This window comes from Phyllostomus hastatus, unplaced genomic scaffold (assembly GCF_019186645.2).
Source record: "Phyllostomus hastatus isolate PE091 unplaced genomic scaffold, TTU_PhHast_1.1 phas_scaffold_93, whole genome shotgun sequence".
NCBI lineage: Eukaryota > Metazoa > Chordata > Mammalia > Chiroptera > Phyllostomidae > Phyllostomus > Phyllostomus hastatus.
The window spans coordinates 4,947,841-4,962,839 of record NW_025334042.1 but is presented as its reverse complement, the minus strand read 5'-3'; the positions used below and the strand labels follow the sequence as shown (position 1 = coordinate 4,962,839).

General features: G+C 37.8%; 1 protein-coding gene across 2 annotated transcripts in view; it reads right to left on the bottom strand.

Annotated features, from left to right (window-relative positions):
- Nucleotides 1-14,999, bottom strand: part of PTPRB (protein tyrosine phosphatase receptor type B) — a 107,311-nt gene that overhangs the window by 55,622 nt on the left and 36,690 nt on the right. For both annotated transcript variants that reach the window (XM_045830030.1, XM_045830031.1), the window contains 5 exons: nt 14,674-14,937; nt 12,755-13,024; nt 9,506-9,766; nt 3,902-4,168; nt 2,396-2,659 (listed from right to left, as the gene is read on the bottom strand). In XM_045830030.1, the coding sequence (XP_045685986.1) occupies nt 2,396-2,659; nt 3,902-4,168; nt 9,506-9,766; nt 12,755-13,024; nt 14,674-14,937 (1,326 nt within the window). The remainder of the gene's footprint in view (nt 1-2,395; nt 2,660-3,901; nt 4,169-9,505; nt 9,767-12,754; nt 13,025-14,673; nt 14,938-14,999) is intronic.

Sequence of the window (14,999 nt, the reverse complement as noted above, 5' to 3'; positions counted from 1 at the left end):
GTCTTCTCTTTCACTTGCCCCCAAAGCATGAAATAACAATATTTTGGCATCTAAGAAATGTCAGTATTTTGGTGTCTAAGCTACATTTTTCATGATGTTTCTCATACCTACAAGTTGCACTACTATCCTTTGTTGGCTTATGTGTGCTGGTTAGATTTTGAATTGGAATAAATCTCACCACAGGTATGGAGCAAGGACAGGTATGCCTTCTTCAAGATATTTACCTGGAACCAACTACAGTGTTGCCAGAACTTAGTAATCACAGATTTAAGGAATAGAAATTCTGAAGTGACATTTTCATGGGGTAAGAAGGTCAATGATGCAAGCAATTTACTGAAGGCAAAGCAACTATTATAGAAAGAAACACCAGGCTGAATACCATGTGAAGTCAATAAGGGGCTCCCCAGGTGGGACTGGAGGTAATTTGTAAGACTTGCCTTGCTGCGTGGTGAGATGATGTGACACAGAATTAGAAATATTGATATTTTCACCCAAAATGTAGAACAAGATCATTAGAAAAGAAAAAGGGCAATGAGACAATCAGCCCAAATCAACAAGATGATAACTCAGACATGACTCTCCAGTTAAACTGATTTATCAGGGGTAATGGTTTGCCTTGGCTAGTCATGCACCAAATCCAAGTTCATGTTGGTGAAGAGTCACAAGAGTGCTTTGAAAAAAGGATCACTTTTCTTGCACTTAGAAACAAAATTAGCAAAAGGTCTTACAATGTGAAGGTCATGTTGATAGGAAACATTTGTGAGTTGACACCAAGGAGTTAGTAGCTGACATACCCTGTAGTTTCTGGTGATCTTTAGGTTTCACCTTAATCAACATAAGACACTGACATAAGGCTGCCTTGCAAATGGAAATCTGCTTTTCAGGTTTAAGTCATTATTGTGATTATCAGTATAATTAGACTTTAAATAATTTGAGGGTAGGGGATATCTTTATACCGTTGACTAGTGCTTTAAGAGATAGCAACATGTAATGGAAATAGCATTGAACTTGACTACTGGTCAGCCATGTGACCATGGAGAAGCCAGTTTCCCTGGGACTTTTATCTCCAAATGAGATGAAATTAGGCTATTCTTAAAGCACTTTCAGTGCTGGCATGAGGTAACAATGTAAATCAGTGGTTCTTGAACCTTTCCGAGGTCACAGAAACTATGAGAATCTGATAAAAACCATGCACTCTGTGTCCCCCTGCTCCCCCAAGGTACATATTTCCCTACCCCAACAGCTTCAGGCACCATTTCCAGGATTACTGCAATCTTAAAGTCGGCCCAGGGAGCACCAGGGGAAAACCTCTGATCCCCCTACGTGATTTCTGATTCACTAGAGACTTACTGAGTGCCCACTACGTTCAGATCTTCATGGAAAAACTGACATTTTTTCAGTGTAAATATCAACCCATAGCTCAGCTGGAAAGATTTGACAAAATACCAATGTCAACTGTAAGCAGAAATCTCAGATGTAAACCCCAGGAAACAAAAGTATTTTGGGGAAATGCTAGCTGTCTAAATTTAGTTCTTTCTAGCACAGCAGACCTGGCATCCTTCGTCTTTGCTAAGGTTTTTGTTCTTAGTCCCAGAACTACAAAGGTTCACATTTCCACCTTGCGTGAGAAAGGATGAACAGTGGTCACGACCCACAGACATATCAGGAAGCATTTCAGGGTGAAGAACTTAATGGGCTCCGGAGTCACTCAGACCTGGGTTTATATCTTGGATTTGAAATGTACTGGCTATTCAACAAGTTACTGTAAACAGTGGCAAGTTACTTAACGTTGAATCTTGCTTTCCTGATCTCTAAGATGGGAATAAGGAGAGAAACTACCTCAATAGGATGTTTTTAGGACTTAAGGGTTAAGGTAGTTAACATACGTAAAGCCAGGGTCTAGCAACCAAAAAGTACTCCTTAGACCACAGGCAGCAAACACAGGGCCCACAGCTGAATCCAGCCCTCTGCCTTGTTTTATCCAGCCTGGCACCTGGTTTCTACCCTGGGGCAGCGCCGAGCTCTCGCTTAACTGTTAAGGAGTAAGTTACATTTATACAGTCCTAAAGTTACATTTGGCCCTTTGAAGGCAACCACGAAGCTGATGTGGCCCCCGGTGAAAATGAGTTTGATACCCATGCCCTACACAGACATACTTGTTACTATGTTTGAATATAATATGAATTCTAGTCATGAAAGTGGTGCTCATCATATACTGAAGATAACATCTGTTCACATAAGGAAGGGGTTTCTTAGGTCAAATTTGAAGACCCCGTTACAGTTTTGTGACCCCAGTGGCCTCTAATCCAAGCATTACAGAAATACTGCAGATCTAAGGTGGCTGAGCCACACAGTGAGCGGGCGCTACAAAGCCCGTACCTCCTTGCAGGTTTACCTGTCCGATCTTGGCTGAGGGAATGATTTTCATACTTGCCACTCCTTGTAGTTACAGTCACATCATAGAGGCGGCCTGGGGTGAGGGAGCTGAAGGAGCATTCGCTGACAGACTTGGCAATGACAAGGGACTGAACCACTTTGCTGTTATGAGAGAGTGTCACTAGGTAGTTATCCACATCCCCAGGAGCCGGCAGCCAGGATACACTGAGATAGTCAGTACGGCCAGAATTGTTTACTGTTACTCCACTCACACTGGAAGGCACTGTGATGTTAAAAAGGGAGAGAATTTTTTTTTAAAGCACCATCAAAAGTTTGAGTCATTTATTTACAGTGAGCAACAACAGTGTGGACTCAGGAGGTCTAATCTGATCACCTTTGTGGTGAAGGGGAAGCTTTGGAAGCTGAGTGCTCACTTCAGAAGGCTAACCAGAACACACACACCTGGGTGACTTTCTGATGTCTCATAAATGCAAGGGGGCCCCTACTGCATTTTTATGGTGTAGCTGTTCATAAGGTATCTTAAGTGGAGGCATTTTTATGTAAATGTGTCAGGAAGTTTCCTAGGTAGGAGAGGGAGCAAGCATTCTAACAATCCAAATGGATGGGTTTGAACCAAACTCATTGATAAAGATGTTTGAGCAAAAGAGTGAAGAATGCAATAGCTTTTCTAAAAAGCTTAGATTTGGGAATAGTTTTGATCTTCTTGTGATGAAGTTATTTATTCCTGGGAGTTTACCTAACAACCAGAAGTGTTTTTTTTTTGTTTTGTTTTTGTTTTTTTTTCTCTTTGCAAAGCATTTCCTGCCCTCTAGTGGCAAAAATAAACCTAAAAGTCTATCCTGGAAGCTGCAAATCTGGTAATTGGTCCAAGTGTAGTCAGGAAGAGCTACTGTGGTGAAAATGGCCTTTCTGATGTCAGCTGTGACCACTGGCTTATTTTAATTGGAATTTAGTGCCACAGATATTCACAGAGAGCCTATGACTCGCTATGCATGCAAAATGGAAAAGATGCAGATATTTTTAAGGAGCGCCCTGGCTAGAAGTAGCTTGTAAATTAATCAAGGTGGTGTTGAGGAATAGTTGTACCATGTATCAGAAATATGTACACAGTAAATAGCACTGCCAGTAGTGACTATCAGAATAATAAAATCCTATAGTATATACAAGCTGCATGACTGTTTTCATCATTAGTAAACTAACTTCAGCTAAAGAGTTTCCATATATTCGTCAATATCAGCACATCATGCTTAATGGATGAGATTTGGCATGAAATGACTATCACGTCATCAACAGAGTTTTTTCTAGGAGCTGTGTCACGCTGTTGGAGGGTTTAGAAAATTCAGAATTTATTGTCTTCTACACTCATCCACCTCCCAATTTCCATTCCTGGGAGAGCAACACATACCTTCTGGGTGGTACTGAAGATCAGAGATTAACCTGTTTATAGAATGTTTTAAAAATGGAACTCTGGAGGTGCCAGAATTCCTGGATGTGCTGTTCTTACCTGTCCTTCCTTCCACCACGGCTTGTCGGGAGGAGATCCCTCCGCTTACTGTTGTTACCACTACGGAGTACAGACTGCCTGACTTGAGGGAGTGGAAGTTGTATGTGCTGGTCTCACTGGAGACGTTTTCATTTTTGATGACCACATTTTCATGAATGAGTAAGACTTGGTAGAACTCTACATCTCCCACTGCCTGGGTCCAGTTAGTGAACAGGCTGCTGGTTGTCCCTTGGTTGGCCACATGCAAGCCAGTCACTTGGGCAGGAACTAAAACACAGTAGACAGACAGAAGGAAAAAAACAGATGACACTTAGTCATCCTAAGGAAGTACAATAAAATTAAGTCAAAAATGAAGATAGTCTTGAAGATGCTAACTATATATATATATATATATTGCTATAGACTCTCAGCTCTATTTCCTGTGGCATATGGCAAACTACTCCTTTACAGAGACTCTACTATTATGAAAAAGCTGCCTCCATGGGAAATCAAAATTATTTTGGATCCAAGGATGAGATGATGCATGCATATTAAATAATTCTGATGTAAAATTTTCAATAGTGGAAGGTTGCTTAAAAAAAACTTGCTCACTCAATGTCATTTCATCTGTCCTCACCCCCTGAGAACACTAAACCACGTCATCACCTGAGCTGATAGCTGTCAGGACTGGTACTGGGAAATCCTTTCCTCCTGGTGATTAGCTTGCAGTCTAGAAAACTGGCCAATTCTTTATTGGCACAGTCTCAAGAAAATTATTATTATTATTATAAGTGAAAATGTTACAGTAACAGAAATTATATTATCTAATAATAATAATAATAATAATGTAACTATTGAGTGCCTCCTGTGTGCAGTTATGGGCTGTATGCTTTATAGAGATTATATTATTTGATACTCATTCAAAACTCCATAATGTTCATTTCATTATTCCCTTTACTGAAGAAGAAACCAAATATCATAAAACATAAGTAATTCAGCCTATATTGTAGTGCTAATGAGTAGTTAACCTGGGGTTCAAAGCCCGATCTTCCCAACCTGTGAGCCTGAGTCCTTTTCCTAACTAGTAACTACTGTGATTTCTAATCTCTCCATTGACAAACCTTTTGCACAAATCTCAAAGCTGGCACTTGAGCAACATACATCTTCTTTGTGTGTCTTCCCCGAACTATGGTAATCAAAGAGATTGACCTTGGCACAACTCTTCTCAGAATTCATTGATTTTGGATTCAGATACAAACATAGTCATTAAAAAATATTATTTTGGATGAAGGTGGTCAAAAGAGATACATTTCCAGGTAAAAGATAAACGTGTTGAGAGTAAATCCTATGAGTTCTCATCACAAGGAGAACATACTTTTTCCCATTTTTCTTTTTATTGTATCTATGTGAGAAGATAGATGTTAGCTGAAACAATTGTGGTAATCACTTCATAATATATGTGATTCAGCCCATCACACTATATGCCTTAAACTTATAGTGATGTATGTACATTATTTCTCAATAAAGCTGGAAAAAATATTACTATATGTGACCAGGAGATTCAATTTTAATTATAAACTGAATGTGTAAAGCACAGGAATTAATACGCCAAAACAATTTTGAAAAAGATTGGTGGACTGACATCATCTAATTTGAAGACATAAGAGAAAGCAACAGCAATGAAGGCAGTGTAGTACTGGTACAGGGATAAGCACATAAATCAACAGAACAAACTCGAAAGTCCAGAAATAGACCAACACATATATAGTCAGTTGATCTTTTACAGAGATTCAAGGGCAGTGAAGTAGAGAAAGGATAGCTTGTTTTTTTTCTTTTTTAACACATAGGGCTGGAATTATTAGATGTCCATATGCAAAGAATTAAACCTTGACCCATGTCTGGCACACATATAAAGTTTAACTCAAAAGAAATTACACACCTAAATTTAAAATCTAAAAGTATAGAAACTTGTAGGAGAAAATCTTTGTGACATTATGTTAAACAAAAATTTCTTAGATATGACATCAAAAGCATGATCCATGAAAAAATTGATAAATTGGGACATCAAAATTAAAAATGTGTGTTTTGCAAAATACACTAATAAATTAGTGAAAAGACAAACCACAGACCTGGAGAGAGTATTTCAACATACATTTATGACCAAGAACTTAGATCTGGAATAAAGAATTCTTTTTTTAAAGGTTTTATTTATTTTTAGAGAGAGGGGAAGTGAGGGAGAAAGAGAGGGAGAGAAACATCAATATGTGGTTGCTTCTCATGTACCCCCTACTGGGGACCTGGCCTGCAACCCAGATATGTTCCCTGACTGGGAATCGAACCTGCGACTGTTTGGTTTGCAAATCAGTACTCAACCCACTGAGACATACCAGCCAGGGCTGGAATAAAGAATTCTTAAAACTCAGTAATAAGAAACAAATATGGGCAAAATGTTTGAAAACATCTCTTTCCTCAAAGAAGATAAACAGATGGTAAATAAGCACATGAAAAGGTGCTCAAACCCATTAGTCATTAGGGAAAATGCAAATTAAAAACACAGGAAATATCAATACCCACATAGTAGAATGACTAATATTCAGAAAAAAACCTGACAATATCAAGTGCCGCTGAGGATATGGAGGAACTAGAAATCTTATACATTGTTGGTGGGGATATAAAATTATACAGCCACATTGGAAAACAGTTTGGTAGTTTCTAACAAAGTTAAACATACACTTAGCGTACAACCTAGCACTCTAAGTGGTGGGAATAATGAAAATGATCTTAAGTTTAAAACAATGCTTTGGACTTCCATCTCCAGTAGGATGATGGGCTACCTACCATGAAAAGCTCCCCAATAAACACAACTACATGTGTTGATAAAACAAAAATGTAAATCCATAAATGAATTGTCAAGAATGCAAGGAATTCTCAGAGACCTAAAAGTAAGTGCTAGGCAGGCAACTGAATTACTGAAAGATGCCTACTTCATCCTGTAGGCATCTTTTAAACACACATTTACACTTTGATTTTATAGCTTTGCAGGATCTACAAAACAGGAGGTAAAGTGTAGGACTTTCCCAGGCTGAGGAACCTCGTAAGTAACCCCGTGTAACATTGGATCCTGAAATGTTATATTCTAAGTGTAAGTAAAATAAATATTCCCTTTTTACTCCCACATCACCTCAACCTCCTAGACAATGGGAGGAAGAGAAAAAATTTCCACTGGAATTCATAACCTCAACACAGCTTCAGTGAATTTGCAACTCAGGTTCATAAAATCTAGTTGATCAAAAAAGCCTCAAGGTGACAGTTTAGATTAAAATAGGTTTGGGTTGAGAGTAATCCTGTGTACCTGAAAGAATAAAGTGAAAAGAAAGTTCTTTCTGAAACCCACTTTCAAACAAGGCATCAAAGAATTCCCACAGAATAAAATCCGAACATATGTGAGTTCACAGTAAAAAGTTATAAACATTTAAAGAAGTATAAGCTTTTAACTTCTTCCTTTGCTCAATCTGTGTGTGTTCCTTAAGCAAAGGTTGTTTATGTATTACATTTCATCAACCCTATACTTAATTGTATGTAAAATTTCCTCTTCCCAATAAAACTTTTATTTTCATATGTTAAAAAATTAAAGAAATAAAGCATCATGAGCAAAGGAAACAAACTCAATAGACAACAGAATGCACCCCTGTAGTTTTCAGATATTATAATTATCAGAAATAAATTGTAAAATAAAAATTGTTAATATGCTTATAGCAATAAAGGAAGAGAATGGAACTATGACTAAAGAGAACCAAAGACAATGTTTAAAAGTGAAAAAACATACTAATTAAAATTTAAAACTCAATTGATAGATTTTAAAATAGTTTGGACAGAACCAAAGAAAAAAATAATGAACTTAAACAAAGAGCTGAGAAAATTATCCAGACTATAGCCCAGAAAGCAAGTACATGAAAAATATTATATAAATAATATTTTATAAATAATATTATAGTAATAGTATAATATTAACAATGCAATTAATAATGTTAATATTAATTAGTATATTAGTATATAGTATATTATATTAGTATAGTAGTATAGTATATTAGTATTAGTATATAGTATATTAGTATTAATATACTATATTACTATAATATTTTATATTATATAATTAATATATCAGGAGGTAATATATATTATATATATAATATTATATATAAGAGATATATAATATATAATATTACATATTATATATTATATTATATTACAATTAATATATTATATATTAAATATTTATATAATATTTTATTATAATATTATATAAATAATATTTTAGCATACCAGTGGGAGAAGAGAGAGAGAATGGAAAAGAGGCAAGAGGCAATATTAAAGAGCTAATGGGCGACAACTTCCAGGACTGATGAAAGATACTAATCTGAAAATGCAGAAATCCCAATAATCTCAGGCATGATAAACTAAAAGAAGTCTCTACTTAGATCATTGCCATGAACAGCAGAACAAAGGCGAAGAGTACATCTTAAAAGCAATCATAGGAAACAGAGTACTTGTAGAGAAATAAAAATTAGACTGACAGCTGACTTTTCAATATCAACAATAAATGTCAAATACTTGAGTAATGTACTTGAGTAATGTCTTTAATGTGCTGAGAGAAAAGAACTTTCAACCAAATTGTAACCCAGGAAAAACATCTTTGAAGATTGACAGCTATATAAAGATATGCCCAGAGAAACAAAAGTGTAGACAGTCTGTCCCTAAAAGTCTCAGTAAAGAAATTTGAAGAATGTTTTCCAAGTTGAAGAAACATAATACCAGCTGAAATATCTGAGGTATAGAAAGAAAAGAAGAAGAAAAAATTGGTAAATTGGTGGGTCAATCCAAGGATACTTTGACTGTATAAAACAATAAGTATATTTTGTGGGGTTAGAAAAGGAGAAATAAAATAAAGGACAACAGTATACAAATTGGGAAGGGGAGCCTTTGATGATGACATTGCTTCCTATTTCACTTAGAAAAGGAGAGAGTTATAAAAAGATAAGAACCCACCACTCTATCTCTACTTGCTGTACCTGCACCCATATTCTCCCTCTCCCCTTCTCTCTCTGTCTCGCAGCTGACTCTAAAGTTAAGCTACCTGTGCTCCTTTCCAAAGCCAATTCTTTACCATATGCTCTACATCCCAACAGCTCTTGCCTACTCATAGAATAATGGCAGCAACTCTAACTCTTCCCTTTCTCTGCATAGCGTCACTGCCCTTCTTTCTTCTAAAACATTCCCATCAGCATAAAATACATTGTTATTGATTCTACCATTAAAAAATCACCTTCTTTTGGAACATACTTTCTCTTTCAGATGCTGCCCTATTTCTCTGCTCTCCTTTGTAGCATGACTCCTCAGAAAGGTTGTTCTTTGCTCTAAGTTTAGCAAAATAAACTCAAAATAAGACAAAACATGGAACTATTAAAGACAAGAGCTGAAATTAGTAAAAATATAAAATGAACAACAGAAAGGATCTATAAATCAAGGCCTGGGACATAACAGACACTTAATGAACATTTATAAACTGAGTGTTAAAGAATTCTGCAGACAGGATACTTTTAAAGCCTAAAGTTTAAAGAATATTACCTGTTCTTCCTTCCATTGAAGATGAATTTTTTAAGTCTCCACTAATGCTGGTGACAGTAGCTATGTATTTTCGTCCAGGCACCAGGTCAGTAAAAGTGAATTCTTTGGCATCTTTGGGGAGTAACTTGTGGATGAGCAAGAGGTCTCTGTCTGCTAGGGAGATGATGTATTTCTCCCATTCTGCAACTGGGGTCTGCCACAGGATGCCCAGAGAGGTTTCATTGGCATGTTTGACACGAAGCTGGAGAACAGCCAGGGGGACTGAGAAAAAAACAAAAAGGAGTTTGGGTCACAGACTGACTCAAAAACACTTGCTCCGAACAGCTCTCTATTCTTTAGAGAACAGCTGTTCTCTTCCACCCACAAGAGGGTTCCAATTCAGCATTTCTTTTCTAAATGTTTATGAACATTAAGAAAAAAAGCTGACCACAAAATCTTTACACAACATGTTTATACAACATGACCAGAAATAAGGACTCAAAATATTACAACTGGAAACTACTTCACTAGGTCTTTTATTTTTGGCCCGGTAATACTTTTTGAGTGCTTGTTCTTCCTATGAATTCTATGATATGAACATATTTAATTCAATGTCATCACCCACAACATCCATAAAACCACAGAGAAAGATTACTCTGAGTACTTCGGGAGGAGTTAGGAGTATCCATTGCCCCCATAGCTTGAAAGGACAAAGGGATTTTTCCTTCATCTCTAAGGAGGGAATGCTGATGCATCAATGACAGGGAGAGCAATAAAAGTATAGTTGGGGACTGCTAATAGTATCTGATTAAAGACTCCCATTATCCAAAGAATTGAAATTTCTTCCATTTCTTTAAAACACAGGTTTTATTATTAGAGCTTCTAAGAGACATTGTTAAGAGTAAATTGTTGACCCCATAAAACAAAATTATGGAAGAATTAAGTGTGTACAATTATATTGTGAATTTTGCATCAAAGAACTTTTCTGTCATCTCCTATGATAACAATGCCTTCTTCTGGAATACCTCCCCAACAACCTGCCTGAGGGACACTTGAAGATATATCAGAAATATGTACATGGTGGTTTGCTTGGTTTCTTTCTTTCAAATCACAGATTTGCTTGTAAGTAAAAAATGTACCATGAACATTTCTCTCTATCAATGAAAACATCCTGGCGTTGGGGGTCCATGTTTTCTAATTTTTTTAAGGGGTTGGTTGAGGTCTGCAAAGGTTTCTGCTAAACCCTTCATTGTGAATTTTCTTGGGGGTTCTTTTTCTTATCCTGCAGTTTCCTTTTTTGCTTGCTTTTTCTTTAACTAGATGTTCCTGGTCTAGTTCCAAGAGCTCCTCATTAGTCAGTGCCTCAGGAACCACCTCCATGTCATCCTCATCCACACCTAGGTTAAAGCTTTGCCATCTCCAACACAGCCGTGTTGATTTTTGTAATCTCCTCCTTCTTGGCAAATCCTTTAAAGTCATGGACCTCTTGAATGTCTTCCAGATGCCATTCATACACTCCTTGGTGACATAACCCACGCTGAAGCAAGGTTCTTAATGAAGTCATAGATATTGTAATCCTCCCAGAACTCCATTAGTGTTTTCTTGGTGTCTTCCTTCACTACAGCAATAGCTTGGGCAAAGGTCCTCCCCAGGACCTTACAATCTCCTGTAACTCCTTGATCCATTGGTTGGATCAAGAAGGTGGTGTCTCCAGGGAGAAACACTACTTTGACTTTGGGATGAAGATCAACAATAAGCAAAATCTTGAAAGGCATGCTATTATTCTCTGAACGTAGCAATTCAGGAGTGCATCTTACAAGAGGGCCTGGGCTACCTCAGACTTCTTATTGCTCCTGATGTACACTGGCAGAGTGTGCTCATTAATATGCTTGAAGGCCCTGTGGTTCTCACTGTGCCAGGTCACAAAGGGTTTTAATTTGTAGCCTGCAACGTTGTCCTAAAGGGAGACTGTTACTCTGTCCTTAAAAGCCTTGAAACCTGGCATTGATTTGGCCTCTTTATGGATGAAAGTCCTTGGAGGCATCCACTTCCAGAATAGGGAGTTTTCATCTGCATCAAATATTTGCTTTGGCAAGTGATTTTCCTTTATAATCAGCTTATCTAGAGTTTCCAAAAATTCTCCAGGAACCTTCGATCACGTTCACATTATATAATGAATAACGATTCTTGAACTGTTTCAACCACCCAGAGCTAGCAGTGAACTCAGCATCATAGTCAGGCCCAGCGTTTTCTTCCAACATCGCACACAAACATTTCGCTTTGGTTGTGGGCATCCCGGTGCTGAGAGGGATGGGCTTCTGTGTCGGGTCTGTAATCCAGGTCATTAGGAGTTTCTCCATGTCTGACAAAAGCCCTTCTCAAATTTTTCTTAGTCTTTTCCCCTTCCATAAAGCAGACACTTTAACAGCTTTTATCATTTTGTTCCCGTTCTTCAAGAAGGCAGCTACGATGGAACGGGACATGCATAACTGGCGCACAATAACCATCACTGATTTTCCAACTTCACAGTCCTTAGTCACTTTTAATTTCACTTCCAGGTCAGTCTCTCAGTGAGGCCTCTTATTGGCAATATCAACAGCGAATTTTGTATGCGCAGGAGTCATGATGACCAAAGCAACACGAGATTAAGTTAAGCACAACAGAAATGATGCACTCAGGGGATGGTAAACATGAGATGTATGTGCTGCTTCTGGTGTAGCATGGCACACTGTTTTACAGCAAACATTTTTAAAATAAGTAGGAAAAGTACACTATAAAATAATGATACAAGTATAGTGTCGTAAATATATAAATCAATAACATAGACTTTTGTTATTATTATCAAGTAGTATGTATTATGCATAATAGTATGTGCTGTACTTTTACACGACTGGCACAATAGTAGGTGTGTTTACACCAGTGTCACCACAAATATGTGAATAATGCGCTGAGCTATGATGTTATGATATCTATGACATCACTAGGTCCACTATGATCTTATGAGACCACTGTTGTATATGGTGTCTGTCACTGACTGAAAAGTTATTATGCGGATCATGACTGTAGAAAATAATGGAATGACTAGTGGAAGTGATCTCTCATATTCTTGTTGGACCAACCTAAGCATTACCAACCCTGTTCTAGTCTGCAAGCATAGAATATCTCAAGTCCAGAAAATTCCAGAGTACAACATCGACAGTTTCCTGGGTTCCTTGGCAAAGAGACCAAATTAAGATTCCATCAGTTATTAACACCTTGACATTTGCTTACCTGTCCTGCCTTGGCAATGTTTAGAGTTCTTCAGATTTCCACTCTCAACAATGATTTCTATATCATACTGTCTTCCCGGTATGAGCCCCATGTCATTTATGACATAGTGCGTTTCCTCCTTTCCCACGGTGACATTGTGCAGCACCCAGGAATCATTGAAGAGCAGGATACGATACTGCTCCCAGTCTCCAGCAGGGGGCGACCAGCCCACTACCAGGGACTTCGAGGAACCGTTGCTATGTGCCTCCAGGTTCCCAACTTTCTCTGGAACTAAATGGTAAAATGATGTCAAAAAGGAAATACTGAGAACCAAAAGTAAGGATACTCATTCATTCTTCACGGGCAACATTTCTATCCTCACCTGATGTTTGTGGATTGCAAATGAATGTTCTTTCCTCACTTTGGGGACATTTGATACTCAAGAAATTTATGCCCAAATCACTGTAGTAGTATATTAGAGATGCGATCTTCTGTAACACTGTTCATAACCTAGTGATATGACTGCTGTGTTTACTGACTGCACACCAGCTCTAGAGTCAATACCGATGTTGCATCTATGATGGTGACATTGATGGATATGGTATTTTTGGGAAGAGACTGCATGTTGTGGTCATAAAACATTCCTCTTTGTTATCCAACTGAGAAGACTAATCTTACAATATAGCTCTGATGTTATTTGCTTGAAAACATTCAAGGTCTCTCTATTAACTACAGAACAAATCATCAAGTCTTTGGTGTGGCATTTGTAGTTCTCCACAATAAGGCTCCCCATCCTTCCAGTCTTAATTCTGATACTCCTGCAGCCACCCTCCCTCCTTCCCACTCTCTTGAACGCTGGCCTCTAGGTGCTTGCTCTGCAGATCTGTGAGTCTCCTGGGCTCTTATGCCTTTGCTTGTGTCATTCCTTCCACCTCAAATCCCTTTCTTTCTTTTCTCTCCAAGAAATCTTTACTGGTCTTTGGAAAAAAAAAATCTGTTCTCTTGTCTCTCTGACCATATGGCTCTTTCTTTGGATCTATAATAGCATAGGGAACAGACTCTGGAATCAAACAGCCTGATTTAAACTCCAGCCACACTATTAACCAACTGGATGGCTATCCACAAGTTATTTATCTGTAAAACAGTGATAATAACACAACCTTTCTCATGGTTTTGTTGTGAGAACTAAATGAAATAATGGTGTAAAATACTTAGTGCCTGGCACGTAGAAATATCAATACAATTATCATTATTAAAATGTACTGCAGTATTTTTATTTTTGTGTATATGTTCTACATTTGTGTGATTAAAAAGTAACTTCCTTAAAAGCAAGAGTAAGCAAGTAAATATTTCAGGTTTTGTAGGCCATTGTGGTCTTTGTCTCATTTTTTTAAAATGTTTTAAAAAATGTAACAACCCTCTTAGCAAGAGGCTGTACAAAAACACGTTACAGGCAGTGTTTGGCTGAAGGGTATCGTTTGCTGATCCTGCCATTTTAACAACTCCCAAAGCTCATTATACAATAATTTACACATGAAGGCCCTAGATAATTTAGTAAATAATAACATAATTTAGTAAGAGCCATGGTTAAATGCTAACCGGCCCTTACTATAAGAGTTGATCAGAAATATTTCATCCATTATTATCAATGCTAAGGCATTTACATTACTTAAGTGGTGCGACATGAAACAGCACAGGGCGGGGACAGCTATGTAGATTATGCAGGAATCAACCAAATACCTTTGCTTAAGTACCTCAGGTGAATGCAGTTAACCCTCTGCTTTGCTCTGTACGTGGGGCCCTGGCCAGCAGACACCCTCAGTCATGAAGACCATACTTCCCAGGTTGGGAATGGAGTTTCCTTTCTTACTTTTGTCCTAGTCTAAGAGGGATCAGAGACTGGTTTGAGCGACAAGGAATATTCTGGAGCTCAGACTCACCTGTTCTGCCAACTGCCATCTTGTGAGCAGACAATTCACCAGAGACGCAGCTGACAGTAACTTGATAAAGTCGTCCAGGGGTTAAGTCTTTAAATTGGGTTTCTGTAACCTGGGGTTCTAATCGTCTGGAGTTTTTGATGGTCCCTTGGTAAGACAGGGTAACATTGTAGAAATCTTTATTTCCAGGAGGTATTTGCCACTTGACTTTTAGAGAGGTCAAAGTGCCATCATTTGTCACCTTCAGATTTAACACTTCCCTGGGGGCTAAATCGGAAGAAAGGAAGAGACTTTAACTCAGGATATCTTACCAGGCTCGTGGCCAAATT